Source organism: Salminus brasiliensis, chromosome 2, assembly GCF_030463535.1.
Source record: "Salminus brasiliensis chromosome 2, fSalBra1.hap2, whole genome shotgun sequence".
Classification (NCBI taxonomy): Eukaryota; Metazoa; Chordata; class Actinopteri; order Characiformes; family Bryconidae; genus Salminus; species Salminus brasiliensis.
In genome coordinates, this window is record NC_132879.1 from 27,251,956 (window position 1) to 27,279,874 (window position 27,919).

The 27,919-nt window shown below is 40.9% G+C and overlaps 1 protein-coding gene across 9 annotated transcripts in view; it reads right to left on the reverse strand.

Annotated features, from left to right (window-relative positions):
- The window catches only part of myo9ab (myosin IXAb), an 86,193-nt gene that overhangs the window by 43,052 nt on the left and 15,222 nt on the right, over nt 1-27,919 (reverse strand). For all 9 annotated transcript variants that reach the window (XM_072672219.1, XM_072672216.1, XM_072672218.1 and 6 more), the window contains exon 2: nt 18,287-19,208. In XM_072672219.1, the coding sequence (XP_072528320.1) occupies nt 18,287-19,132 (846 nt within the window). In that variant the 5' untranslated portion in view covers nt 19,133-19,208. The remainder of the gene's footprint in view (nt 1-18,286; nt 19,209-27,919) is intronic.

Below are 27,919 nucleotides of genomic sequence, written 5' to 3' on the forward strand. Positions count from 1 at the left end.
CGCTGAAGTTTTTGTTTAAACCTACAGTGTACTTTATGTAAACCTTTATTTACCGTTTTGTCAAAATTAAATAAAAAATGTAAAAGATTTTAATTTATCTTTTTGGAGGACAAAATAATCGTTAAAACAAGCAATACAAAAATAGCCATTAGTATTAGTCCCAGTGTGTTGCTGCAAAGTAGTTAGTTGTGTGGCCCAGAACTGAACTGGACAATTTAGTAGCCTCCTATCTTACATAAGCCTGTGTTTACTTGGAGGGGAGGTCAAGAGGAAGGAACTGATGCAATACTGAGGCCTCTTTCTCGCTCACGTTCTTGGGAGCTGCCCACAGTAACACATCTCAGATTACACCACTGTCTAAAATGCTTTAGGATTCATTTTTACCATAATTTAAACAAACAGCTTCCACAGAGTGATTGAGGAAACTTGTTGGCTTGTGATTGTGAGACTGTAAGGAGCAAAATGTCTCAGAACACTCCTTAAGCAGCCTTTCTCGCCGCATTCCTCCGGTCAACAATAGTTTTAGTGTTTCCTGATCAAGTACAGAGAGAGAGAGTGAGACAGACAGAGCGTGCCCAGGACACACACTCTTGCTTCAGTAGCTCACTACAAAGGCCAGAGATGAGTGCAGGCTTTTCTTCTCCTCTTCATTTCTTTCCTTAAAAGGGACACACAAATGGCTAAGCTGAAGTTGAGATGCTTGGCTGTGGGAGCAGGGGAGACAGTTGCCAAGCGGGGTGTTCTGAAGGTGTGCAGAGTTACGTAATAAAAAAAAATCTGGCTAAGCAGCAGGGCGCCTGATACAATGGCTGGCCAGTGCGGTGCGCTGCTCAGAAGCTCAGGGTTTGCAAGGATCAAACGTCTTAGACAGCTGATCTGGTATCAGCTTTCTTTAGGTTTTTAATGAGACTGATTATATGGATGATAAATCTGATCCCAGATCAGCGCGCTCTTACTCTGAGATGCCTGTATGTATTAAAACAGACCTCACTTACTAAGGCTAGAGTAAATACCATTCAACTTCTCCGAAAGTTTCCATGTAGAGCTTTTTGGAACACTATACCATGTAGAAATGACTGCAATATGTCTTGCAATATACACTATAAAAAAAGTTGTAGCAATAACCATAACCCTAACCCTAATTGGTTAATCAGAGGCACATTGAATGATGGCCTGCATTGTTGTTGACCAAAGTGAGTTATGTATGGTGGGTCCTTTGAATGCACTGACACATGTAAGCAGCCACAGAAACACCTGTGTTTATACAGGATCATCAAGGCACACAATAAAACCTTCACTGGTTTGTTAAACACTAATCCGTCAATTGCATCTTACTTCACTTTATTACATTTTGAACAAACTTGTAAAGCAAGTAGAGACAATATAGAAATTGATACACAGAGGACACTATGCTTGTATTTTGTCTGGTTTGCTTGCTCCTTTGCTCTTGTTTGTTTTTGTTGTAGCTTCCTTTGCTACCTCTGAACCTTTGAAGTACTGCCTGTTACTTCTGTTCTAAGTTGTATACATTTTGAAGGGACAAACAGGGCAGAAACAGTTGTCTGCATGTCATGAATTTGCTTGGGATTTCAGTAACACCTTGCAGGATCATTTTTCTGCGTGCATACATCACATTGGTTAATCAGCAGCCTCGCACTTAGCTCTCAGTTGCCTTCCTGTAGCCAGAATGAAGGGAAGTCACAGGAATGTCCAGGAAGTCACATGTTTACCGCCAGACACTGACCGGAACTAATAGCTGGTTGAAAGCACCTGTGCAACTAAGTTCTCCACCAGTATTACCACATATACAAGCATAGACCGGCTGCAAAACTACAAATCTTGCCTGTTAATAAATACAAGAATAAATACATAATTTAAAGCTTGGAAATGTTTTAAAGTGACTTCATGTGTGGCCTGTCACTTGTGCACTATGAGAGGCCTTGGAAGAGGAAACACTGCCTCCAGAAGTATGTCCACTCTTGTAATAAATGCATATATATAAAGCAGACATCAGTATAATTTGGTGGCATATAGATGAAGTCCACTGAAATGCCCAAAAAAGTCAGGCCACCCGGTAAAATGTAGTTAGACACAACAGGAAGGCTGAGATAAGGCTTTAAAAGGGCCCAGCAGCTCTGGTGATGAGAGACTAGAGTAAAACTAGGAAAACAACAAAGCTGTTTTTCAGTAAAGATGAATTACAGGCTGCATTGGAAAAATGGCTCATGGACAAGGGCTTCTAGACCATGACAAAAAATTGTCACAAACAAGTCATAAAATGACCATCAAACTTTCATTGAAGAAAATTTAAGAATAGAAGGGGAAAATAGATAAACAACAACAAATCACCATACAAATATTTTACCTGTAGCTGAGCAAACTAGTTTACTGCAAACCTTCATGGGGGTCCAGCACACATGCAGTGGCATGCAAAAGCTTTTTACTGTGAATAGGTAAGTGAGAGGAGGGTAAACTGATCATCAATAGGCATGAAGTTAAAAAAAGAACAATATTGTAAAAAAAGGAGCACTATGCAAGGGATTTGAGCTCTCAGATAACCAGATTTACCTGACTGGTAACCTGAAGTCTGATTTACCTGAAGTCTGACTGCAAATGCGAATGCATCAGTAAGATGTTTAACTTCATGCCATTTGGAAATCAGGTAATATTTTACACTCTTTTAAACTGTTCACAGTGACATAAATGTTGACTATGGGTGCATGCCACTGTATCACACGGAAAAACTGTACTCCATGTAGATTTAAAACCCCCAAATCTAAAGTACTACTAGGACAAGAATGCAGTATGCACACATGCTTATAACAAATGGCCGTTCCATGGAAGATCACGCTGACTTCTTTCCTTTCTCATCGTTCTAATAAACTCCACTGTTACCAGCAGTACTTTCACCCACACATGCAAACATCTGGTTCACATTGAACTCAGGAAGGCTTCACAGTAAAATGTTCGGATTTTGACGGCTTTTCAACATCTCCCACTCGCCTGTCAACGGGGGCTGAAGTAAATGAGAAACACACACAACTGCATATGCAAACACACAAAACACAGCAGCCGTAACACTGCAGCCTACATGATGTCCAGACCTGTGTTTAAGTTCACCTGATGAAAAGCCAATTACTAAAGCAGCTCTGACAGCCACTGCGGCTCTGGGGCCGGAGGGAGCTGGATGTGTGGTTGAAGTTTGTAAGCATTATCTGGTGAGTTAGCATTAGCACACAGAGTCAGGTGATGGCTAAGATGCGGGAAGGGCAGAGTGTTACAGAAGTGCTGAGCTTGCTGCTCTCAATCTGAAACTCAAGGAGCTCTCAGAGACCTGAGGCACCCAGCCAACACACATTCACACACACACACACACACACACACAAACAGATGTGCATGCACACGCACAGTAACGCACGCCCTGTGGAGAGAACAGTCAAAGTCAATGTATCACAGACACACACATGCACACTCCATTGAGCAATTTAGGTACATTATTTGTCCAAAAGTAATCAGTAAATTCGGCTACTTTACAGTGAACCCAATGCTGACACAGACATTCAACTGCACACACAAAGCTGAGAAGCTTTGCTGATAGATGTTGGCTATTGAATGATGCAGCTTCAACCAATACCTTTGGAATGAGCTGGAGTGACATTTGTGATCCAGAACTATCCTGATGTTGCCTCACTGGTGCCTCACTGATGCTCTTCTGGCAGAATGCAATCAAGTACTCACAACAATGTTCCAACATCTAGCCTTCTCTGAAGAGCAGAAGCTGTTACTGAAGCAAAACGTGGGGACAAACTGTTTCTTTGTGATTTCAGAAGAAACATAGAAACACTGCAGTGTCTTTCAGTATTTGACAGATATTCAATATCCAGCCGACTGGTTTCCATCCCCGATCCCGGAGAACGCCTTGTCTTGCCTTTTTTTCTTCTTCCTTAACATACCCACTTCAACAATTAAGAAAAGCTTAATTGGCTGATTAGTTGGATCAAGTCTGTTAGGTACAGGGTAAACACCGAGACAAGTTGGCCAGTGGAAACTCCTGGATCAGGGTTGGGAACCACAATGCTAGCCTGTAAAATAAAGTGTTCTGGATTTCTCAGCCACATAGTTCTTACTTGGTTAATCTTCCAAATTGCTCATTTAAACTCTAGCAGACTCATGGCTTTTATATATCTATTACATGCAAGTCTGGAAGGGCTGCCGATTGCTATGAGTTAGGAAGCTACTATGGAATAGGAACAGCTTTTTGCAAGTGGTCTGTCTGTTAGACAGACATGCACACATACAAACTGAACACTGAATGATGTACTGACCATATTTGATCTGCACTGCTACACTATAATTCCACCACGAGAAAAAATACATCATGATGGTCTATGTATGTCTTAACACTGAAGAAAAAAAATAGCCACACTGTGCCCTTTGCACCACACACACACACACCCTCACACAAGCACTTACTGCCAAGCAGAGAGCTGTGGGAGAAGGAATGATTTGATGAACTGAAGAATTTATGAACTGCTGACAGATTTCTAGGTGATACTCAAGTGAAGCACTGAAAGCTAGGGAAGAGTATGGGTGGGGTGTGAACTAGGCCATGTGAGTGTGTGTGTGTGCGCGCTCATGCAGAGACTGCTGGCAGCACGTGAAGCAGATTCACACCAGGCAAGAGAACAAATCAGCATCTAATTACAACAGCTAGTGCTGCAGTACAATGCCAGGCAATGCAACACCACCACACCAGGACAAAAGCCTCATGATGGTTTGGTGAGCGCTTATGTCCTAGACCCTAACACCTGCTCAGGCACACATGGGTGTTACTGCTCAATCCAGACATGTACGTCAGTTTTATGTTAATGTAACAAATACATCAGTATTCTAAAAAATGTTACAGATTCATTGTAGATATGGCCTGACTGGTGTAAGGCTATGATAACTGTGATACCAGAAAACCACCCTGTACAACTGTGAAAAGCACAGAAAAGCATATGCACAACATATCCAAGGGCAAAAGAAAGACCACTAGAAGACAGGGGAAGTATATAAATAATATGGTTTTGCAGGTCCATGCATTGTTTGTATGTTGTGTTTTTTTCAAACATTGTAACATAAAAAAGACATTGTTCATTTTATTTGAATACAGATATCTGCTGGTGTGAGACTCATGTGAGGTCCTCCCTTTCAGAACTAGGTACATTAGAGACACTTGTGTGAAGTGATTTTATTAAAATCTATGTTATCAGTGAAGTATAAGCTGCTATTCACAGCATCAGAGTGAGAAAGAGAAACCTCTCTAACAGAAACTGAGAAATCTCTCTGAAACTTTCCTCCCATAAATGAACTATGTTTGTTCTGGAGCATATTTGTCACTCAGTGGCCAGCCAATGGAGAACTGGACCTAAACATTTCAGGCCAAACTGACTGATTCCCCTTTCAGACAACAGCCCAGCAATCCCACAGGCCTGATCAGTTCCAGACCTAAAGTTTGAGATCAGTGAGTTTAGAACCTAGCTGGATCGTAAAGACACACACATAGCATTTATAAGCCAATTATTAAAGTGCAATCAATGCCTACAGACCTTAGATCATTATGGTGCCAGTCGAGTGCGATACATGGTCATAAATGTGATGTTTAAATACCCATAAAGTTTCTAAAAGGAGGAAAGGAATAGCATTACATAATAAAGAAGAGGGGGGAAAGCTGAGTTTAGATTTAAACCAGAGAATTCCAAAGGCTCATTTTGACCAAAGTTATGGCTTCCTCTTTTTGCTTCGACCCCACAGGGAAAGTAGCTTCAATTCCGCACTAGAGGAATTACTAGAGGAAGCAATAAAACTAGCCAAACGACAGTGAGGTCTCATTGAAAGGTTTAGAGAGAGAATGGGAGTCGAAGTCTTAAACAGCCAGCTTTCTGTCTGACAGTGTTCGGACACACAGACGCTGCAGACTAACCTCTTCCTCTATGCAAAGAGCTTAGCTTTGGGCTCTCATGTTATTAAGTCCCATTACAGCCTCAGATGGCATCTTTAAGTGCTGCCAACATGCACGTGTGTGTGTGTGGTCTGCTGCAGATGCCAGGGAGGGGTTTGAGGCCGAAGATGACATACAATCAGGGCCATTTATGAGCACATCTAAAATTCTGATCTAATTTACTGTATTTTGCTGCTGAAAGCGGATCTCTTTCTCTCCAGTTCCCTTGTGGCATTGCTCACAGTACAGAGAGAGATGAAAGAGAGAGGGAGAGAACTACATAAAGGAAAAAAAGAAACAAAAAGAAAAAAAGAGGGAGGTAAAAAAGACCCCATACTTGCACACATGCACACAGCCTGTGGAAAGAACAGTGTCTGTGTCTATGTTCCTTCATTAGTTCCCTCTTCTCTCTCTCTCTCGCCCTCACATTTCATGCTACATTACCACGCTATGTGCTATCCTCACTACTGTGGAGGATGGTGGCTTAGGGCTGTAAGCTACTGAAGATCTGGAACTACAGAGCTGCACACTCATACGAGTTCATGTGAGCTAAAGGCAAGATCATAACTTAGGGGGAAAAAGGCACTAAATCAAACGTGTTCGGTCTCGTCAATGTGCAACCATGGAGTAGAGGCTTCACCTGTAGTGAGCAAACAAACAGGAATGGCACATCTTGACAGCTCAGATCAGATTGTGTGGGGAAATCAGCCTTAAAACGACCCTGATGGTCTTGCTAAGTGAGTTGGTGGTAGAGCAGCCAAGGGTAAAGTGCACACAAATATCACAGACGGGAGACAAATGGGTTTTCTGATATGTGCGAAAGTCTGTTTTCTCCTGATGAAACATTGATAAGACACCTTAGAATGTGGTTTCACACATGGAGTCTTTCCCTTCAACTGTCCCAAGTTTCTTACCACCCCACTCAATGTATGAGTGGTATTTAAGGGCCACTCATACAACCAGCTATATGTACTTAAAGAGGGATGATCTTAAAGAGGTGATGATTTTTTCTAAATTTCTGCTTATGTCAATGGTTGAGATGCAAACAGAAATCATACAGAGTGGTCTCATGTGAAAAAACGTATAGAGTGGTGATAGGAACCAAATGTTGTGATCCCTACAAGACAAATATAGCCTTTTTATTCAATGTCCAAAACCACCATGAATCTACATCTGTCTTGTGTATGTACTGATAATAGTAAAATAATGATACATTAGAAATAAATAGTAGCTAGACTACTGTGCCTTAGGACAGCTTGCAGGTACCTCATGGTCATTATTAGATTTTAGGCCTTCATCAGACATTTTATTGGAAACCATTTATAACTCACTATATGCTGCATGCTTTTAAAGGGTGTCTGGCTCACCACTTCTGATTTACCACATCTGGTTCACCTCTGTTAACAATTCTTGAATCTCTATTTCACATCAAACTACTCCAAATGACTTTGGTTTGATGATAAACAAATTAGTGAAATTCCCCATAAAGGCAGTATTGGTGTTGAACCGTGACATGTTCTAAATGACAGCATATCTGTTTTACCCAACAGGTGTTGGACCTGCATAGATGACACATGCTCAAAAGCTGACTTGCTACTACAGAATGGTGTATGGTGAGCAATGTCAAAACAAAGGATTGTTTAGCAACCCACTGTGCACTACCTGGGCCTTCATGGCTAATGTAAAATAAGGGCGAAAAAAACAGTCGAAAAATGCACAATCCAATTTTTTCCTTTAAAGTAATCAGAGTAGCTGCCACTGTCCATATCAGCAAGACAAAAAACTAAATCCTATTGTTGAATCAGTTTGATATGTGAGACACGAGCAAAATAAAAGTAAGCTGAGTTTTCCGAGCATGACTATAAAGATAGAGTAGTCCATAAAATAAAGCCATCAGCAGCATATAACTTTATTTATCCTTCTTCTGTGAGAAAGCCCTGCACAGATCTCAATGTAGCCCACACAAACTGCAAGGCCAACACATTAGAGAGCTCACACACTCTTTCCATCTATCTGTGCGTCTTTGCCAAATGCCAAATGATGAAGGTAAATAGAGCTACGGTAAACAGAGATAGCTAGATGGTTAGTGACAGAGAATGTCCAAAAAACTCTCTGCCTTGTATACTGGTGCAAACACAATGTCTGTCCTGTCCATAATCATAGTTGATATATACTTATTCACCCAAAAGGTCACTGTGATCAGAAACAAAAACCGAGACTCCGTATCCTACAAGTGTTTTCCCTGCTGAATCAAAACCCCTTGAACTCAGGAAGAGCCTGTTAATTAGATCATTAGTTGGATCAGATGTGTTAGAGCAAGAACAAGTGTGTGTTAAAAATCTCACTTTACTTAAATGCCTTCAATGAACATTCTCTCTCTCACACACACACACAGACACACAATTATCATGCTCCATTATGATCTTAACGGCAAAAGGCTTCTGCGCTAAGAGAATGGACTAGATGTAACATGTTTGTTTAATAAGTGTCTGGGACTGTTGCAAGACTCTGTGTACTTTAACGTAATTACTCAACACTGCCAGAATAACAGCATACCTGGGGGTGCACAGAGTGACTTAATCACAACCTATGTGAAGTAGTTCAGCATGACGGTCTTTTGATCATCAGTGTAACATTCTAACTTGTCACTCTGGGGAAGGTCACGTGGAGGCTGAAGGATTTCAGCACAAATCTTCAAATGTTAATTAAACAGAGTTCAAACTGCATTTGCCACATTTGTTTATTGGGGAAGCTTTTGCATTAAATAGGAGGAGAATACCAACAGGGACAGCAGGCCCATATCTCCTACACTTTAACACATACATTTAAGCATAGTTTTCATAAGCATAGCATCCAAAGCTGCCATCGGCTGAATGAATGTGAAAGAATGTTGCACTCCTGAGCTCAGGTGACTGACAGTGTCAATTCTTCAGGTGTAAAGAAGTGATTCCTAGTAAAGAGATACTTACTGTAGACACTTTCCGTAGAACACCATGTACACATGACTAGGTGTGTTTTCTTGGTTTCTTAAAGGCCAGAGCACCCCAACCGGACAAACATGAACAAACACAAATGTTTATTTGGTGTGCCATGGCTGTTTGTGTTTGTTTTGCCTGTCCGTAATTGTTGGGTTGGATTGGGCACGTTCAATCCATGTTTGGGCAGTTGGCTATGACTTAGCCCTGGCATTTCCACACACAGCAGCAGCAGTATCCACAGAACCTAAACTTGCACTTCCTGGTTACCATAGCAACCAGTTCACCAATTCCACTGTTTTGCTAGGCAAAGACATTGAAAATGGCATTGTTTCGGATGGTGGAAAGAGAGACAATCTTGAGTTTATGTCAGATTGTTTGGTCGGTGTGTTCTGGCCTGTAGAGTGAGAGAGAGTCATAAGAGAGGGAGATGCAGAGAGGAGGAGAGGTGGGTGTATATAATACAGAGAGCAGATGTCACAGTGGAGCAGAAAGAGGACAATGTAGGCGAGCAGGGATTACCCAGCATGGTGGCCAGGAAACTCAGCAGTAGGCTAGGACGATTAGTTCATATGTAGACAAAAGATAATCGTTTGTAGACACTAAACCATGCCAAATTCAGTTACCAAGTACTACGTGAGCATCACAGAGTATAACCCTATTCGCTACATTTTCTCAGATGGTCATATAATTGCCATTTAATTATCAACTGGGCTAGATTTGCCTATTTGGAACCAAAATATTCATTGATTTAAAGATTTCTATGCATTTTCCAGTAAATTTCCTGTGGTGTGTGGAATGTACAATGTAAAGGCTCTTTCAAAGAACACTGCATTTTACTGGCCACAGTAGAAACCTCCTAAAGGTTACTGGAACACCGGAGGGTCTGATGCTAACACGTGTTGACAGGCTCTTATGCAGAGGTGAGCACCCACACACACATACACACACAGACCTGGACCCACTTCCACAGCTTTTCTCTCTCTAGACCGATGCCTCACTCAAACATGCACACACCTACCAACCCCCCACACACACACACAGACATCACAGTCAGCTATTACAATTTATAACCCTCAGAACAGCCAGCCCTTGTCATAAATGGACTCTCTATTTATTTATCTTTGAACACAGAGTCTCAAACTCCAGGCTTTTCATCTACAGCTGTGGCTAACAGCGCCCCACCCCCTCTCCTCCAGAAGGTTCAGAGTCTCAAGCTCATTCTGCCAGTGGAGGTGCTTGAAATGCTGAGCTATTCAGAGCATTAAGGAACGGCCTCTGATGACCTGCTTTAAAGAATGAAGGTAGAAATGGGGCACTGCTTATGTACATGCCTGTCATACAAATGCTCACAATTCTCAAGCTTTTACCACATGAGAACACATCTACAAACAGCAGTTGACAAATCAGATCACTGTGTACGCCCACATACACACACCTGAAGCTATCCATCTGAGCTCCAAGACACAGCCCTGTCCCTGAGGGCTCGGTTAACAGAGTGACATCTGGCTGACAAGCCCCATAGAGCCCCAGAGAGCCCCTACACAGCGTGGAAAAAAGGAAAAGGAGGGTGTGATGTGGATGATGTGTTTCCCCCCCCTTTTTATATATAGTTTTAGGCATATGCGTACATCTACACTAATTGTGTAGTCAACTCTAAATAAAAGCTTCTGGTAATGTATGTTCTGCATGACACAATGTATGTCAATCTGATACTATACTGGTCTGTTGTGATATTTGATCTATGTGATAAAACGGCAGAGGAAAATTTTGTTTGCATCTTAAAGGCAAAGTGTGAACGCGATTAAACACATAAATGCATCCAATGCTTTATTGTTCTAGGTTTAGAGGTTCTAGTGTATTAATGAACTTTATTATTTGTGCAAGCTCTGCGAAAACTTACAGATACAGACAGGACGAAGCAGTACCAGTGGAAATCATTGGGGCCATGTAGCCAAATAGGTCACTTGAGACAAGACCACTGCCATGTGGACATGATGAAGAGAAAACTGTGAGAAAAGAAACTTATGGTGTAAACATTTTACACTATTTACACCGCAGCCTCTTTATACCAATGTATTTGTTGTAGTAAATACATATCATTACCCCCTTCACCGCCGCCATGTTTCAACAATCCCTTTAATAGATGTATTGTTTAACATAAATGCCAACGTAAAGGACACATTGAAGTATGTGGGCAGTAACGGTTACAACTGACATAATGTACGTAAGTGAAGGGAGTATAAATGAGCTTTAAAGCTGAAATGCACTAAAATGTCAAAGGATTTGGTAATGTTGAGACCTTTTGTTTTAGTTTTCTGAGACAGTATTTGCCACGATTGTTCAACAGTAACACTGAAGAGCAGCACTCTAGATATCAAAAAATGTGTTGCTATGTGAATCAGGCCTTGTGACCGCTGCTTTGTCTGTGCCAGTTTCAGCAGAAAGGCAGCTCAAAAGCAATGTGCAACAATGCAAAAGCAGGGAAAGCGAGTAGATAGGCAACTAGTTTGACCATTTCTCCAGATAGCTACCACCACATCAATGTAACATGTACAGTAAATGTAAAATAAATGTAAATGTAAACAAAACATAATTACAATGTTCATGTTTTCCAGTGTTAAAAACAAAGTTATGCTATACTATACTATGCTATGCTACATGACATCTATGTGAGGCTCTGCAGTGCCATAATCCAGATCAGAGCAGAGCAGATCTCATCAAATCATTCATAAGCCCACCAAAGGAACTTCACTTCACTAAATAAATGCATTATATGGCACATGTAACAGAAAATATATGATAGGTTTGATGTGAGCAGTGTCACCTCACCAAAATTAAACAGTTCTAAAAATATGAACAATTGAATGAACAATACCATGCAATTACTAGGTAAATGATGCTCCTACCTATCCTTGTATGGTGATATTTCACACAATAAAAACTAGGTTGTTTTATTGTGACAGACAACAACCCATAAAATGAGATTAAAATGCTAAAATAAAGGATTTCTAATCAATTAAACAAGCACATCGTATCATGATAATACATGACCCACCAAGCAGTCTTATCAAAAACTATTAACTAGCCTTTAAATTATTCACATAAGACTAAGCCTCCTATGACGTGTGACTGTGGCTGTCTAGAACAGTGGTTTTCAAGTCCAGTCCAGTCCTTTAACTGAAGCAATGCTAAACAGTGGGCCCACAGGACTATAGTTGAACACCACAAAAAATTACAATGTTACAAACCACCCATATCAATATAAGATCTATGTCTCTGCATGAATCCACTACAATATTCGAGTTTTACTGGAATCAAATCAGTCTGCTCACACAGTAAGCTCTCTAAAACGCTCTTTCTTTTGCTCCTGGCTTGAGGTTACAGCCTGGAGAGCACTGGCCCACATTTTAGATCACAGAGTGCTACGTCCACCTTCAGCCAGCTGTACAGAGTACAGAAAATGAAGGCCAGGTCATTCAAGTCAAGCTTCTCCTCATAAAATTCATCACTGCTGATAAATTCTGAAGTCACATTGTTTGGCAAAAATGTTTTAATATGACAACCTGAACAAATAAAACAAACCAATACACAAAACACAGATTTGGCCTGTTGCTCTCAATTGTAAGAAGGCAAGAACAAGAATGCCAGGTCATAAAACCACCAAACCACTAGATAATAAAAGGGGTATTAGTTTAAAATGAATCACCTGGCAAAGACAGAAGTCCTAGATAAACCTCCTCTGTAATTCCTGTAAGGCACCTAATAGAGTATTCCACTCAGCTCTATAATACCCTCCACAGAAAGAGATATTTGACTGGTCCAGCAGCTAAGCTGAGATCAGATTACACATTAGAGTTATTACTGCCACCAAGCCCTGAATTAGAGGACTTTTATAGAAACTAATGATTACTGGAATTAAATCAGGCCTAAATTGCCAGTTAGATGATACAGCATGGATGATGTAATGTTGACGGTAGCAGAACTGTTGCACTGTGTGTACTTGTGCATGAGGGTGTGACAGTATTTATATAGACATTTTTAAAGCAATAGATGTGTGACAGTAAAAAAAAAAAGACCGAGCACGACAGTGAAAGACAATAGGGACGAACAGGCAGAATAACACAGAGGAATAGAATAAGAAAAAAGACCAGAAAGACACAGATAACTAAGACCTGGACAGCACTGGTCATAATAAATATGATGACACATGATGACAGTAATCTGAAGTGATCTACTAGAGTGAGAGAAAGCGAGAGAGTGAGACAGTGAGGGAGAGAACATCAGGACGATTGAACCACGGGCACATTGTTCTCTAAGGAGTGAAATGTCAGCGAATTTAAACCTCCACTGAGAAGCGCAAGAGTCAGGTCAGGCCAACATCAAACGCTGTGAGAGCCTGTGTGTGTGTGTGTGTGTGTGTGTGTGTGTGTGTGCAAATGTTTGCATGTGTTCATGTGTGTAGTGCAGGGCAGTAGATAAACAGGGCATTATTTGATCTCTTTTAATATGCCCAATAAAAAACAGTTCTTACATTTCTGACCAAATAAGTGCATTACGCTTCTTCATTCACTCAAGAAATGATTTCATTCAGATATCAAAATTTCTATCCCCCACAGATATCACACACATTCTTTAAGCACAAACAAATCTACAAGGCCCTTTTACATACATTAGCAAGAAATGAAGGAAAACTCTAGAGCACCAGTACTATAGTAACAAGCATAGAGGTTATTCAAGACGCCTGTCGTTTTGAAATGACGTAGTGCTGGAATACTGACCTTTATGTTCCTGTTTTGTCCTGCAAGGTAACCTACCCATTAAAAAGTACTCAATGAAATCACATTGGTGTCCAAGCATAGACCTTTCAGTTGATTCTAGATGGATAAAGTCCGGTCTGGTAATGTCCCGTATAAATAATTCATATATCTGTGTTGACACATACAGCTCCTCCAGGTAATGTTGGGAAAAACCTCTGGGCTACCGTGCTTGTCTGAAAGGGGGCTACCCAGAACTTTTAAAGTCTTGGCGACTGGGAATGAGCCTATGTGTGAACAGAGCAGGTAATTTTATGTATAATAGTCATGCCATACCTCATGCCCACGCTACACAGGCACTGCCCCTTGCCTAAACCACGCAGAACATTTCCTGTAGTGAGAACACGTCAGACACTAAACATCTCTGACTGTACAAGATGTGTATGGGAAACTGCGGATATGTCCGGACATGATTTTCCAGACATTTTCCAGAGTTCAAATTTGAAAACGGCCTTAATCTGGTACAGGGCTGCAACAACGAATCGATATTCTCGCTAGTATCAATACTAAAAAAGCAAGAATACAATACAGAAATACTTCAATACTTTTAATATAACTTAAAAAGGTTTGTTGTAAAAGTGTGTAAACGCCAGGCCGGTGTGACAGCATGACTGTTCTGCATGAGCATCTATAGAGAACCCCTACAACAGAAACACAATGAATCCCCAGCCTGAGGAGGAACTGCTAAAACCGCTGTTAGATTATATAAAAATAGCGTGTAAGCTTATCAGCTCTGTTTTAGTTTGGTTGGCTGAAGGAAGGAGCTGCATTTGGTCTAAACTGCACAGCTAAAAACTGCTTACCTGGGCTGCTAGTGCTAACTGAAACTGTTTTTTCTGACTTTTGATCTCCTGACCAATGTCACAAGGTTTTAATGTCACTTAAAACTGGGCTTTTGAAAGCTGCTCTTCAGGGTGGAGATTTTTAAGACTCATTTTCATGTGGATGTTGCTGTTTCTGAAAAAGCTGTTGTTGTTTGCCATGAGCTGCTTTAGGATTTTGCATGCCAAATGTGGCTCATGACCAGGTTTTTCTGTGCTTTGCAATGTCAGATTTGGTTTCATAATGCCACCAACCACAAAGAATATTGAATGTATCATTGTTTTATCATTAAAGGTAAAATAGTATAAATAGAAGACATCTTGTAGAATCAGGTGACCTCCAAAACAGTACAAGAGTGTAAAGCAAGAGTTGTATTTGTTAATTTCAGATTTTCAGTAGAGTAGCTTTTTTAGGAGCGATGCCAATCAGTTGCTATGCCCTTGATAATGGTCTTTTTTATATATTTCAAATATTTTCAAATATGATTTGAAAAAACTTAGCAACAAAAATATATTTTTGGAGGAGAAACAAGCCTGAAGCCCTTCCTCACAAATTTAACATCCCATAAATTCTATCTCTACCTTGTTAACCTGTCTACAAAGAAGCCTTCACAATCTCCACCACCTTTTAACCCTGTCATCTATAATTTTTGGCTCCACTTATCAGAGGTGTGAACTAGCTTTCTACCACAAAGCAGAAGACACCCAAAGGTCTCTGGGTTCTCCCCCCTTTCTTACAGTCTTCTCCCAAATTATCATAAACTGAAGGAATGGTCTAACTAGCAACTAGTCAAACTAGCAAAATGTTGTTGTTGTTTTTTAATGAAAATATTAGTGTGTAGTTGCAGCCTAGTCTGGCTATATTGTCTGTGATATGTAAAGCCCATCATCCTTAGTCAATTTTGAATGTGTAACAATTATACAGAGCTGCATTGCTCCCAGGGAGCAGCAGTGAAAGATGTGCTGTAAGCAATGTGAAAATTACCACTCAATAGAAATTTTAATTATTAAGTCACTGAAATTATTATATTTTGTTTTCTAACTTTTGAGATTTGGTTTCAGTACACTGATCCACTATTTGTGCTGTCAAGGTTTCAACATGCTGTAATAAAAAAAAATAAGCTAATATTGCCGTCTGAAGCAGCTATGTGAAATAGTTGATTAAAGCAGGCTGGGTTGGTCAGTGTTGTACACTGTATAGTAAGGATCAATGTGCTTTTAGATTAAAGAAAATTTATCAAACTTGGTCCCCATGATCTCCATGGTATACAACATCTTATCACAAATGTGTCAGCATTTTATATATCATGAATAATTTAAACCTTTAGGTCTTGTGAGTTTTGTGAATACTACTAGAGAATACCAACACCAACATAACAAAAGAGTGTTCAAGTTATGAACATGAAGCTATACTGTATGTCTATGCAGGAAGCAAAGCCAGTCTTCACTGCAAACAGCTGAAAGACTGAAAATGTAAAAAGTGGTTGGTTACTAACAATAACAATCTAAAATTAGTCATTATTCATTTTTCTCACACTTGTGAGAAGATTTGAAGGAGCACTAAATCAAGACCGACCCATGTCTTTCTTTGTCCTACAGGTCAGACAGCACTGACAGAAAGATCATTACCACAGTAGACCATATGTAACTAATGAATTCTAAATATGTCACTGTTAGAAACTAGAAAAAATGCCCACTTGATAACAAGCTGACCTCATAGTCACGAGTGTGTGGTTCTCGCACTGCAACTGAGCTTGTTGTTTCTGTCTGTCTGTCCCTGGTTCTAAATTATATGGTTTTAGAGCATCATCAGCATTCCTTCTTCCACGTACTACAAGATCAGACATCAGAACTAGTGCTTCATCAACTACTGTTCTGTACGACTGATCTGTGAGACTGTTTAAAACTTTTAAGGGGATGGGTTTGGGGGTGACAGTGGACAGACCATGCATGTCATGCAGTTGCGCTGAGAATCTTGAGATCCTTTCAGAATCTTCTCTGTGCCTGACACAGAACCAGTGACATCATTTGGTCAATTTTTTCACTTTAACCCCTTAAAGCAGGCTTATTACATACTATGGTGTATTATTCAGTTACTACAGGGACTTCTGTACAAACTGGTTGGGCTATTCTGTGGTAATGGATGTTTGTAATAATAATAATTCATCTGCTCTGTCACTCCAAGACGGGGTGGAATTCCTCTCTTGCAGCTCTTGTTCTCCATGCTGCCTAGCCTGATCTCTCCAGGTCTGTGAGGAAAACATGGCTGGCCATGGCCAACCACTGGCCAGCCAGCCTACTGAATACCTCCCGCTAGTGGCAAACCTCAAGCTCTAATTACTGCGCCTGTCTGGTATGTCTTAAATAATTTGCTGTTATCCACATACACCTGCATAAACAGGCTTAAGAGCTTATGGAATGAAATCACACAAAAAGAATGAAAGGAATTGCGTTGTGCACCATACAGACACATTGTTGTCATAGATGTCAGCAGTTATATGCTTTGATTAGTGCACCACAGGTTCTCAGGCAAAAAGATCTCTCGATAGATTTATCTTAGGACATGCACTTTGGCGTCACTGACAGCTCACAAGTGACAATATCTGTGGCATTTGTGAGAAACAAGAGCACATATGTAACATAACAAGGCCTGTGACCGTGTAATTCCATAACACTGACACACGCAACTAAGAACCCTTCATACTAGCAACAGATATTCTCAGCCAATGAGGCAAACACGGAGCCTGTGTAAACAGCCAATCATGTCTTGCCAAAATAGAGACTATCTGAGAATCAGGCTGCTTTTGGTTTGTTTGTTTTTTTCCTTCCCCAAAAACAGTGGGTTGTAGCTGTCTACAATCTCAGAGCAGCTGGATCTGAGGGTGTTTCCATTGGCCCACAGGCCATCATTAGCTGCCTCTGAAGACAGCTGTGAGTGAGCAGTGTGTTTGGAGCTTAGTATATGTACTTATATGGCCAAATCATGCTTAAGAGTCAGTAGTATGACAAAGCACCATAATCACAACAAAGCTGATAAATCTCTTTTATTGGGACTCTCGGGACATGACTGGCTGCCCTGATCTGTAAAGCCTGGAGAATGAGGCCCAAGATGAGGAGTGAAAACAACACAAAGATTCTGACTGACCAATCCACTTGAGCCAACTTTCAAGACTGTTACTCTACAGCATTGGACACGCTGATGTCTGGACATGGATTACTTTTCAATTGTGTAAATGATATCCACACACTGTATATCATTCACCAGTCCTAGTCTTCATTTACATTTAGTATTAATATGTCCACTAGCAGTAGCGGTATAACAATACACTCAGCCCACTACTAAATTTGTGATATTGGATTCACAATTCAAAATCTGAATAAAAAAAACAAAACAAAACATGACACCTCTGGTTATTTACTAATAAGAGGAGTGTGGTGCATGAATGTACTTCATGATACTAATGTCTAAACAATGTTTTATGTATACTTAATAGAATCCCTGTTGTCTATAATGCATTGATACATCCCCACAACGCACCCTGCCACCTTCTTGCAGTACAATATGTTTCAATGCATTGTTACACCCTTATCTAGCATTTTGCTTCACTCCATCCATCAGTTTGTTTGTCTCTTTAGATCAACTCACAGCTAGGCATTCGTCCAGCCAATCATTCATCCATTCAGTCTTACCTCTAGTACTGGTCCAGCCCCAAGAATGATCTGCTCCACACCACTGGCAAAGCCCTTTTGGCTGAGTGCAGTAAGGTGATGGATCAAGAAGTTGGTGCTCTGGGTCTTTCCTGATCCGCTCTCTCCAGATATCACAATACACTGATTCCTCCGTCTCTGCAGCATGGCATGGTATGCCACATCAGCCACAGCATAAATGTGCGGCTCCAGCTTTCCCAGCTGGTGGTTGTCGTACATTTTGACATATTTGGGATTATAGATTGGCAGGAACCTGAAGGGGTTGACAACTATTAGAATCCCACCCACATAAGTGTAGATCTTCTCTTGCCTGAAACGTCCGCGAAGGTTTTCGAGTAATGTTCGTTCGTTCAGGTCTGGCAGGGTACAGAGGTCTGCAGCATGCTGCCCGGCTGGGGGCTGTGGGAGGAGGCCACGCTCCACAAGCCGTCTCCTCTCCTCCGTCACACGCAGCCACATCTGCAGGCTGCCATAGTGGATGGAACCATCCAGGTTCTTCTCGCGCAAGAGGAAGCGGTAATCCTCGCCGCTGAGCCGGTTCTCCAAAGCCATTCGTGGCCACAGCATCATGCGCTGCACAGGGCAATCGCCCGGGTTCAGGATCCATTCCTCCCCACCAAACTCCTTCACTTCTGCAAGGACATAGAGTCGGGCGCGGTCCAGCCGCAAGCGCTCAATCACCTGTTCAATAACCTCGGCAGCAGAGGTGACCTTGCGGGCCGAGACCGGGCAGTAAATGGTGCCTTCGGACAGGACGCCCGGATAAATGTGCAGGGTAAACTCAGTGTCCTCAAAACGGCGACGCCCTCCAGCGTCATGGCAACTCATGATGGAGCAGCAGCTCCCATCAGCACTGGCTGTACCTCCGACACACGGCTCAAGGGTTGGACTCAAGACATTCCAGCTGCAGACAGAAAAAGAGACAGAGAGAAAGAGAGACAGATAGAGAGAGAGAGAGCATGAGTGGGAGAGAGAGAGAGAGAGAGAGAGAGAGAGAGAAAGAGACGTTAGAGTGTATCTAAAATAAGAGCCTGTAAATGACCATAAATACACATGAAAGCGGACACAAGTCAGACCAGCCGCCCAAACCACAGTGCCCTCGGCTCATGCATCCTGTGACATCACAAACCACCCTATCTGTCATTCAAAACAAACAGTTTGAGATGATGAACTGCTAATTAGGAGCAACTCATACTTGGGAAAGAGCTGAACAGGGATCGAGGGAGACAAACCAAAACAGACACATACACCACAAGTTGAGGCCTGTGGGCTGAGCTCTCTAAGCCAATGCAGCAGACATACACACTGGATCTAACCATTCTACTGCCAAGTTCACCAGCTGCCATAGTCTGCACAGAAGTCTCTTTTAGCAGGGCTATGCTTTACTTCAGATACTTCCTGTTAGTGTTAAGCCTCAAGATCACCATTCATAAACTGAAAACCAGTGAATACAACACAACAGCCGGGTCAGGCTTATCCTGACAATAGTCATATTCACACAAACACAATAATTATACAACACACCATAATTATTGCCAGTGAGCTCAAATTATACAGTAATCTGAGCCCTTAACAGTTGAAACTTGGAAAAGAACCATCAATACAGTATGTAATTCTGAGATCATCTGGCAGGTTTACAACAAGCAAACAACACTGTAACAAATTACAGTGAAACCCATCTTAATATCAGTTTGTGTGCATACATACAGCAGAGCCAACATTCCACTCCTTTTAGAGGCTGCAGCAGAAGTCAGGCAGAGTGCCACAGACACAGATACGACAGTACCTATTTCTCATGCAGGACACGCAAACCATGACTCTGAGGCTGGCTCTCTACTCTACGTAAATTAAACATTGATAAAACTGCAGCTGAGACTGTTGCTCCAACTTTGACTTTGCAGACTGTCACTATCTGCACAAAACTGATACAAAACTGACCTCACACTAGGAATACCTGGAGACAAGAACCTGGCAATACGATTCAATACATTGTGAGTAGGGTTGCAGCGGTATACTGGTTTTAGGTGTACCATGGTATGAAAATTGCTAGTTAAAAAATGCAAAAAAAATAAATAAAAAAAATTTCTTGCAAATTTCAGAGTTCTTAAAACCAAACAATGAATTGATTAATGGAGAAAATAATCAGCAGATTAAATTATAATGAAAATAATCCTTCTAGAAATACAATAGTTTAAAGGAGCCTGCAATAATAAAAATATTTTAAATATAGTAATAGTTTATCATCCAAAAAACTGTTTTCATTACATTCATTATATAAAGGATTCTGTATACAAATAATAAAAAGAAGAAAAAGAAAAACAAGAGGAAGACTTGGGAAATACTGTATTAAGATAGAGTAAAACTGTGATATTTTCTGAGACGGTTATCATATCACTTTCTTTATCTATATTATAGTATATATATTTTGAAAAAACATATGAATACGGAAGTGTCAGCTAAAAGCCATAAATACAAATGTAAACCATGCTAGGACATGACAGAACTGAATGGTCTATTGGCCAGAACTGCATTTTCTATGAAAACTGAAGGTACTAGACAAAACTGTTCTTCTCAACTTTTTACCTCAGACGTATTTTCTATGCTTCTATTTACATTATCCTGTTTAAGTGCCTCTCCTGTTAACTGGCTTAGGTCCAGCTCTCCAAGGTATAGAAACCAGACAGAAAGAAACCAGACAGACACAGACAAACAAATCCACCCTGCTCAATTGTCTTTGTGCCTGCTGGAGCACAGGTCCCTTCCTGTGCCCCAAATTCTATATCACAGGAGAGGAATGGCTTGTGTCAGTGCTCCTTATGTTATCTGCATGGCCTAACTGAAGACTAAGAGAGGATCAAAATAGTAGCTCTTCATAAACATACCAAAATAGTCTCTTCATAACCCAAGCTCTGCCAAAACTATCAGTGGCAGTGTCATGTCAACTGGCTCATTTGAAATGTAATAAAAAATGATAGATAAAACAAGATTGCACAGGAACATTAAATAGCCATGGATGACAGAAGCAAAAAAGAATGAGGATATTAGGTAGACAGTGGCATTACAACTAGCCTAGAGGCTTTTTGTCACTCTGTCACGCTGTTTATATCTATAAGTCACTTTGTAAGTGTGTCTGTTTTTCGCTTACTCTGACAGACCAATTCCCTTCATGTTTCTTGCTTCCTGACGAGCATTCTTGTCACAAGACTGCTTACAAGCTGCAATATTCCAGAGGGGCATCCCACAGTTCAGAACTAATCAGACTTGTGCTTCATTCAGACAGGATGAGGAAAATCTGATTATATTCCCAGAAAGTGGACACTAAGGAGTCACCCTGTCCATCTTTCAACCAGTCATGCATTCCCATTGTAAACAAGCAAGAAAAAGGGCTGAGCTCACTTTTCCAAGAAATACAATAGATGGTTTGCAACTATTAATCTCCTATACTGCTACTAACGCCATGCTGGAGAGTGACAGAACGGGGTAGTCAGCACTCTAACAGTTAGCAGGAACCGAGCAGGAAGGACTAATATTGGGAAGTTAGTGGGAAAGAGTCCTTCCGCTTTCAAAAAGCGAAATACGTTAAAACAGACTTATTAATACATACTGTGCCATACACAAAAAGTGAGGGGTCGGATAATTTTCTAAACTCCTTTGAAGGCTTTTCTAAGACATTGCAGACCTCTGCCCTTTGAACCAATAATGATGACTGACAGGAAATGACGAGGTATAGCATGCAGCATGTAGGAACAGTGTACATGGAATTTATTTTAAAAAATCCTAAAAAGTTTCAAAGAATTGCTGAAAAAACCTTCACATGAAAAAGCATATTAGTAGTAGTTGACTCTAGTTGGCCCTTGTCAGAGCTATTTTGGCAGAATGAGAATGAATTGGCACTGGTAGTCAGTTGATGAAAGGCAATCATCAGTCAGCCTTCAATTGTAAGTTTTCTGGGTGTGTTAGCATGGTTTATCAGACCAGAGGTGGTATCTGGAAGCCAGCGTTATCAAGAATCCTTTAAGGACACATAGTCCTCCAGCTCACTAGTGATGTGCACAAGTGCACTTGAGTAATCGGTTAAACCGTGTTACCGGAATTGTCAGTATTTGAAGTCACAATTTTATGTTTTATATTTTACTCCACAGAGCCACTTGGAACAAACAATCAGCTTGTCTTTAGTTAACACAGCACTGGAACTTCAATAAAGCACACATGCATTAACACACTAGTCCAACCCTACAGAAGATAAGCACTACCACCAAGCCTGTGAACAGTGACAGTGACCACACATTAAGGCTCATAAACTGAGTCTCAGATCACGTTTTAAAAGTACCTCAGCCAACAAACACAGGACAGCTGGTCAGGATGGGTGGAGGCGGGTGTTTTTGTTGGTTTGTTTGGTTACAAATGAGGTCACACAATCAAGAGCATGTAACAGCACTACAAATTCTTGAAGTCTTCTGTTGAAACAAGTATCAAAGCCACTGATGACAGAACATAAACAGGCTCCAGAAGGACACAGGCTTTGTTCATTGGAAAAAAATAGTTTCACCTCAAAGCTAAAAGGCCATTAAAATCATCAAGGGGTAAAAGCTCCATTTCCACAGTCGGTCTTAAGCCAGCATATAACAGTTGTAATCACTGTCCCACAGACATTTTCAAGCAATGGTGAGACTCATGTCAGTGTGTCACTGTGCTTTATGCTAATGATTCATCAAGGTGAGAAAATTCACCTTATTCACTATAGAGCTGCGTGTTAACAAGTAATGGTACACTGATAAGTGGATGAAAGATACTCTGGTTCATCTTGTTATTGATTTTCTAATTTTGCACTTTAGACCTAATAGAAAGGTCAAGGTCTCATTCCACATTTTAGTTACTTGCTTATTAAATGGGCTGACTCATCATGAGGTATTCTAGGTTATGTTTCATCTCATGAGGAATGAGGAACAGTAATGCTCAGCAGCAGAAACAAAGAAACTATGAGTTTAACTGATCAAGAATCACACGCATGCTTACTTAATGAATGTTACCATCATGTTAATGTCATGTTTGCAATTCTGGTAATGACCTCTCAAAACGGTGGCACACTCTTCAAAACCCGTTTGGTCAGTGTTCATTAAGCACTGACGATATCCATTATATGCTTATAAACCCCCACCCCTACTGTCACCAGAGTAGATGGTATGCATATTTGTCATATTGGGCAAAGCAGAATGGTTCAGGATGAAGAATTTGGGGTTTCTGTCAATATATAAAATCACAATATAAAATAAGCACTGCTGAATGCAGTGTACACTGAGCATTTCTATGATGTTGCATTAGTGATGTTGCATCAGATTTTGCACCTTACATGACCCAGAGGAAGTGCGTAATAGCCTTCACCATCCCTGCTTGATTAGAATCATGTTTAACAGAGAGATCAGGTTTTATACATCAAATGGAATGCAACAGCAGCTCTTTATAGATGAAGAGTAGAAGAGTGCCTTTTTGCCCTTAGCATTAAAGGATTATTTATTTATTACAGCTTCTACAACAAAAAGGCTTTCTTTGTTGTTGCTGACCAAAAGGAAGTGGTGTAAAAGTGCACATGACTGCATTGTATCTAGAAAGATTACACTTGTGTAAGATCAAGCCAGTTGGTCAAGTCCAGCTGAAAGGGTGAGGATGATACAACAGACATATGTGGGATTATGTTAAGGTCCACTGAAAACATGATGACTTAACATTCTCCTCATGCATAATTTGCCACTGTCCTCATCAATGGTAATCTTTGGTATGGTGGCTTCAGAAAGCTTTGGTGTTTAGAATAAATGTATGTCTCTAACAAGATAAACACAAAAGCGAAATGAGTACACTTCATGTACATCACACCTAATCACATACATTCACCATGGCTTAAAACACATCAGTAATGCAACTCTGTAAACATACACCCACTGTTTATAACACATACATAATACATTAATAATAACATGGCAAATCACAGTGTGATCTACTGAATCTCTCCTTTCTGTAATTTCAACAGATGGTCTCTGAATTGTGTTCTCGCCCCTCCAACAGCAATAAACACTCAGTCCCAGCATTCCACTGGCTCGCTCTGTGAGCTGTGTGTCAGAGGGTCTTCCCTCTGAGTTGCCATCTCCAGCAGCTGCTTTTCTTGACACAGAAAAATGTATCCCTACAATTTGTTTGGAACTAGCAGGCTTTTTTTCAAATGAAAGTTTTAGCCTTATTAGGATGTCAGAACAGCCTGGATAGCCTCACGTTGATCCCAACTGGAACAGAAATGTCTGTCACTCTTTCTTTTCAAAAACAGAATCACACTAAACTTTCAAGACCAAGCCATCTTGTTATCTGGCTATTAATCAGCTATTAGGCAAAGTTCAAAGTACACCGACTTACCCCTTGACCTGGAGGGTAACTACAGGCATGGATAAGAACTGCAACCAGTCTAAAATGCTCCAGAATTGGAAGAGAAAAAAAACAATTATCCGTGAAGGGAGCTTTGGTGAAGAAGGTATTCTGTTCTGAAGAAAAGGCTATGAAACTCCAACTTATCAGCTGAAGACTAACAGAGAGTGGCTGTAGCTTGACTGGATGGGGCCACTGGCTTCCTCTGCTCCAATGTACTGAAAGCTCTCAGCTCCAGCTTTCATCAGCTTTGAGAAACTGCACCCGGAGCAGCTAGACATTCCAGAACTCGAGAAAGACGCAAATGCGCAAATACCACAGAGCTCTTGTTTGGCTGTCAGCAGTCAGTATGATCCAGGGTCTAGTCTCGTCGCCAGAGGAAGCGTGACATCTTGGGTTTTGGGATCCAAACGAAGGAAGCCAAAAGACGGTCTGTCCAAAGATCCCACCATCACACAGCAGTTCACTGACACTGAGAGATGCTTATTCCTGTGTCATGCCATGCTGAAAAATGTCCAGTACTCTCCTTCTAAGTCCACAAGAAGAGCACAGAAAATCATTATAGGGAACGGTCATGCACAAGCTTCTAAGGTTTTCTGAACAACTCCCTCTCTTCTTCTGCCCCTCATCCTGTCCCTTAAAAATATAGCCCTTTAAACACTGGATGCAGATGCAGCAAGAGGCAAACGGAGGTTTGTGTATGTGGTCTGGCAGCTGGGACAGAGAGAGGGGGTGGAGAAAAGGGGGGGGGGATTGGGGGCTGTTGTTTCCTGAAATGTGATCACAGCTACAGAGAAAGAGAGAGCAGAAGAGAGGTCTATAGGAGCAGAGAGAAAGAGAGAGAGAGAGAGAGAGAGAGAGAGAGAGAGAGAGGCAGATGGGGCCAGCACAGCAAATGCAACAAGGGACAAAGAGCCAGAAAGACAAAGACAATTCGGACAGAAAAAAACATGCGGGAAGAACATGAATGGAACACTCTCTCCATATATTCCAGCCGAGAAACAATCAGACAATCCTACAGAACATGTTTTCATTTACCCAACATTTTCAGAGAAAGAAGATCAAGAGTGGGAGAGGAGCTCAAAGTATCAAGATTTTTAGTATCATGTAACATAAAAATTAATGGAGGCTATCTGGCAGCTCCCCACCACAAGGAACCAGTGGATCAATAAGTGCAGGACGTTGTGAGATCATCAATCAGCACTTACAGGAAAACCAGACGGTCAGACAGTCAGTCACAGGGAAAACCATTTTCAATCCACGGATGAGCTTGACTGCGGCTAGAACTAAATAGCACCTTGGCAGATTGTGACTGTCATCAGAGAGAGACTAGCTTACAGCCTTCAAGATCTTCAAGAATGATGTCAGCAGTCAAACGAATTGTAAGATCCTGAAACCGGAAGTCATTTAATACACCATTTCATTAGCAGAATCTTATGCTGATGTTAATGTAATCTTGAATCAATCAATCTTCAAATTATCTACATGTATTCTGATAATGTCAACAGTTACAGTATCTCAGGGCCTGTTTACACCTGACATTAACATGTGTTGTTAGTGATCAGATCACGTTCGGATTTCACTTGTCCAAAAGAAAAGCCAAGTGTAAACAGAATGTGTTTTCTGTGACTGGAATCAGTCAGACAAGCGAAAATATGTCTGTCTGGAAAAATGCTAATACGAGTCATAATTACAGTGGATCATGGTTTCTCTATCTCTCTGTGGTTTATATAGTCCATCACATTTTCTGATAGAGCTGTTACGGGAATGCAAGAGCCATCTATTGTTCCACAGCGTTTTAGAACCCCCACATTCCTCTGAATTGTTTACAGTCTCCCGGAGCAGGACAATTTTGCTGATAAACCGATGAGAAGCAAAACGGACACAATGTACGCGTTTGTGTGTCTCGTGTGGTCACGCTGGGGATGAATTTTAATGTCAAGTGTAAAGAGAATCAGGTCATAGTAGATCCACTTTCTATCTAGATACAAAATGCATGTTAATGTCAGGTGCAAACAGGCCTTCAGAGTGTCAGTCATTTCATATTAAGAGTGCTAATCTACAATTAAATTTAAACAAATTACAGTATTTATTTTAAAAGCTGTCTCCACATCAGAGATCTGAAATATGTGACATGGTGAATCAGATTATCATTTCAATTGCTGACATATTTTTATATATAATTTTTTTCAATGTACATTTCATTACACTGAACTTATTCTGTAGTAATATCCCATTAGGAATGTGATACATTAACAGCAATTTCATATTGCAAAGCCAATCTCTGAGACAGTGGAGAAGACAGAGAGTGAAAAGGCTATGTTACATATTTTCAGTTCTTTGGCTGCCAACAGTAACACCAGTATAGCAGGAGTAAGAATACCATAATCCTCAACTGAGAGTGGAGTTTAAACACCACATAATCTAACCTGTATATTCAAACACCAGTTCATTTCTACACCCTGCAAATGTGTCTTGTACAATTATCACAGTTTCACACACAGTCTATCATACAACTAGTTACAGATGGCAAGTTTCTGGATCCAAATCAGCCACTTGAAAGCATGACGTTTTCTGATTCTGACAGCAGAGGCATCTCCATGTTCATCAAAGTTTAACTAATGAACAGTTTGCATGGTGGCACAGCAGGTAGTGTGGGCTGCACAGCTCCAGGGGACTGCAGCTGTGGGTTTGATTGTCACTTCGGTCACTGTCTGTAAGGGGGTTTGGTGTGTTCTCTCCATGTCCATATGGCTTTCCTCAGAGTACTCTTGATTCCTTCCACCCGGTTGGTGGACTGTCTATGCTAAATTGCCCCTAGATGAGAATGTGTGTGTGTGTTCCCCTGTAAAGGACTGACACATTGTGAAGGGAATATTCCCACCCTGACACGATCAAGGTATAACAACAGACTGCTTCACTGAAACGTCAGTTCACAGACATAGCATCAAGATTTTTCAGCAATAAGCAAAGACCCCTAGTCTACGGATCAGTCAGTAAGATTCGTTACATTAATGGCTATTAAAAACAGACAAGCAGCACATGTACAGGTGGGGGGAAAAAAGCTTTATAGTCTGGTGCGGAGGAGTTTGCTATAACAACACATATCTAGTCTAACAGCTCCACATACATAAAGCTTGTAAAAGGTTTCTGAAGACCAAGTCATTTGAGGAGATCAAAGCAGAGAAAATCTAGCTCTAATAA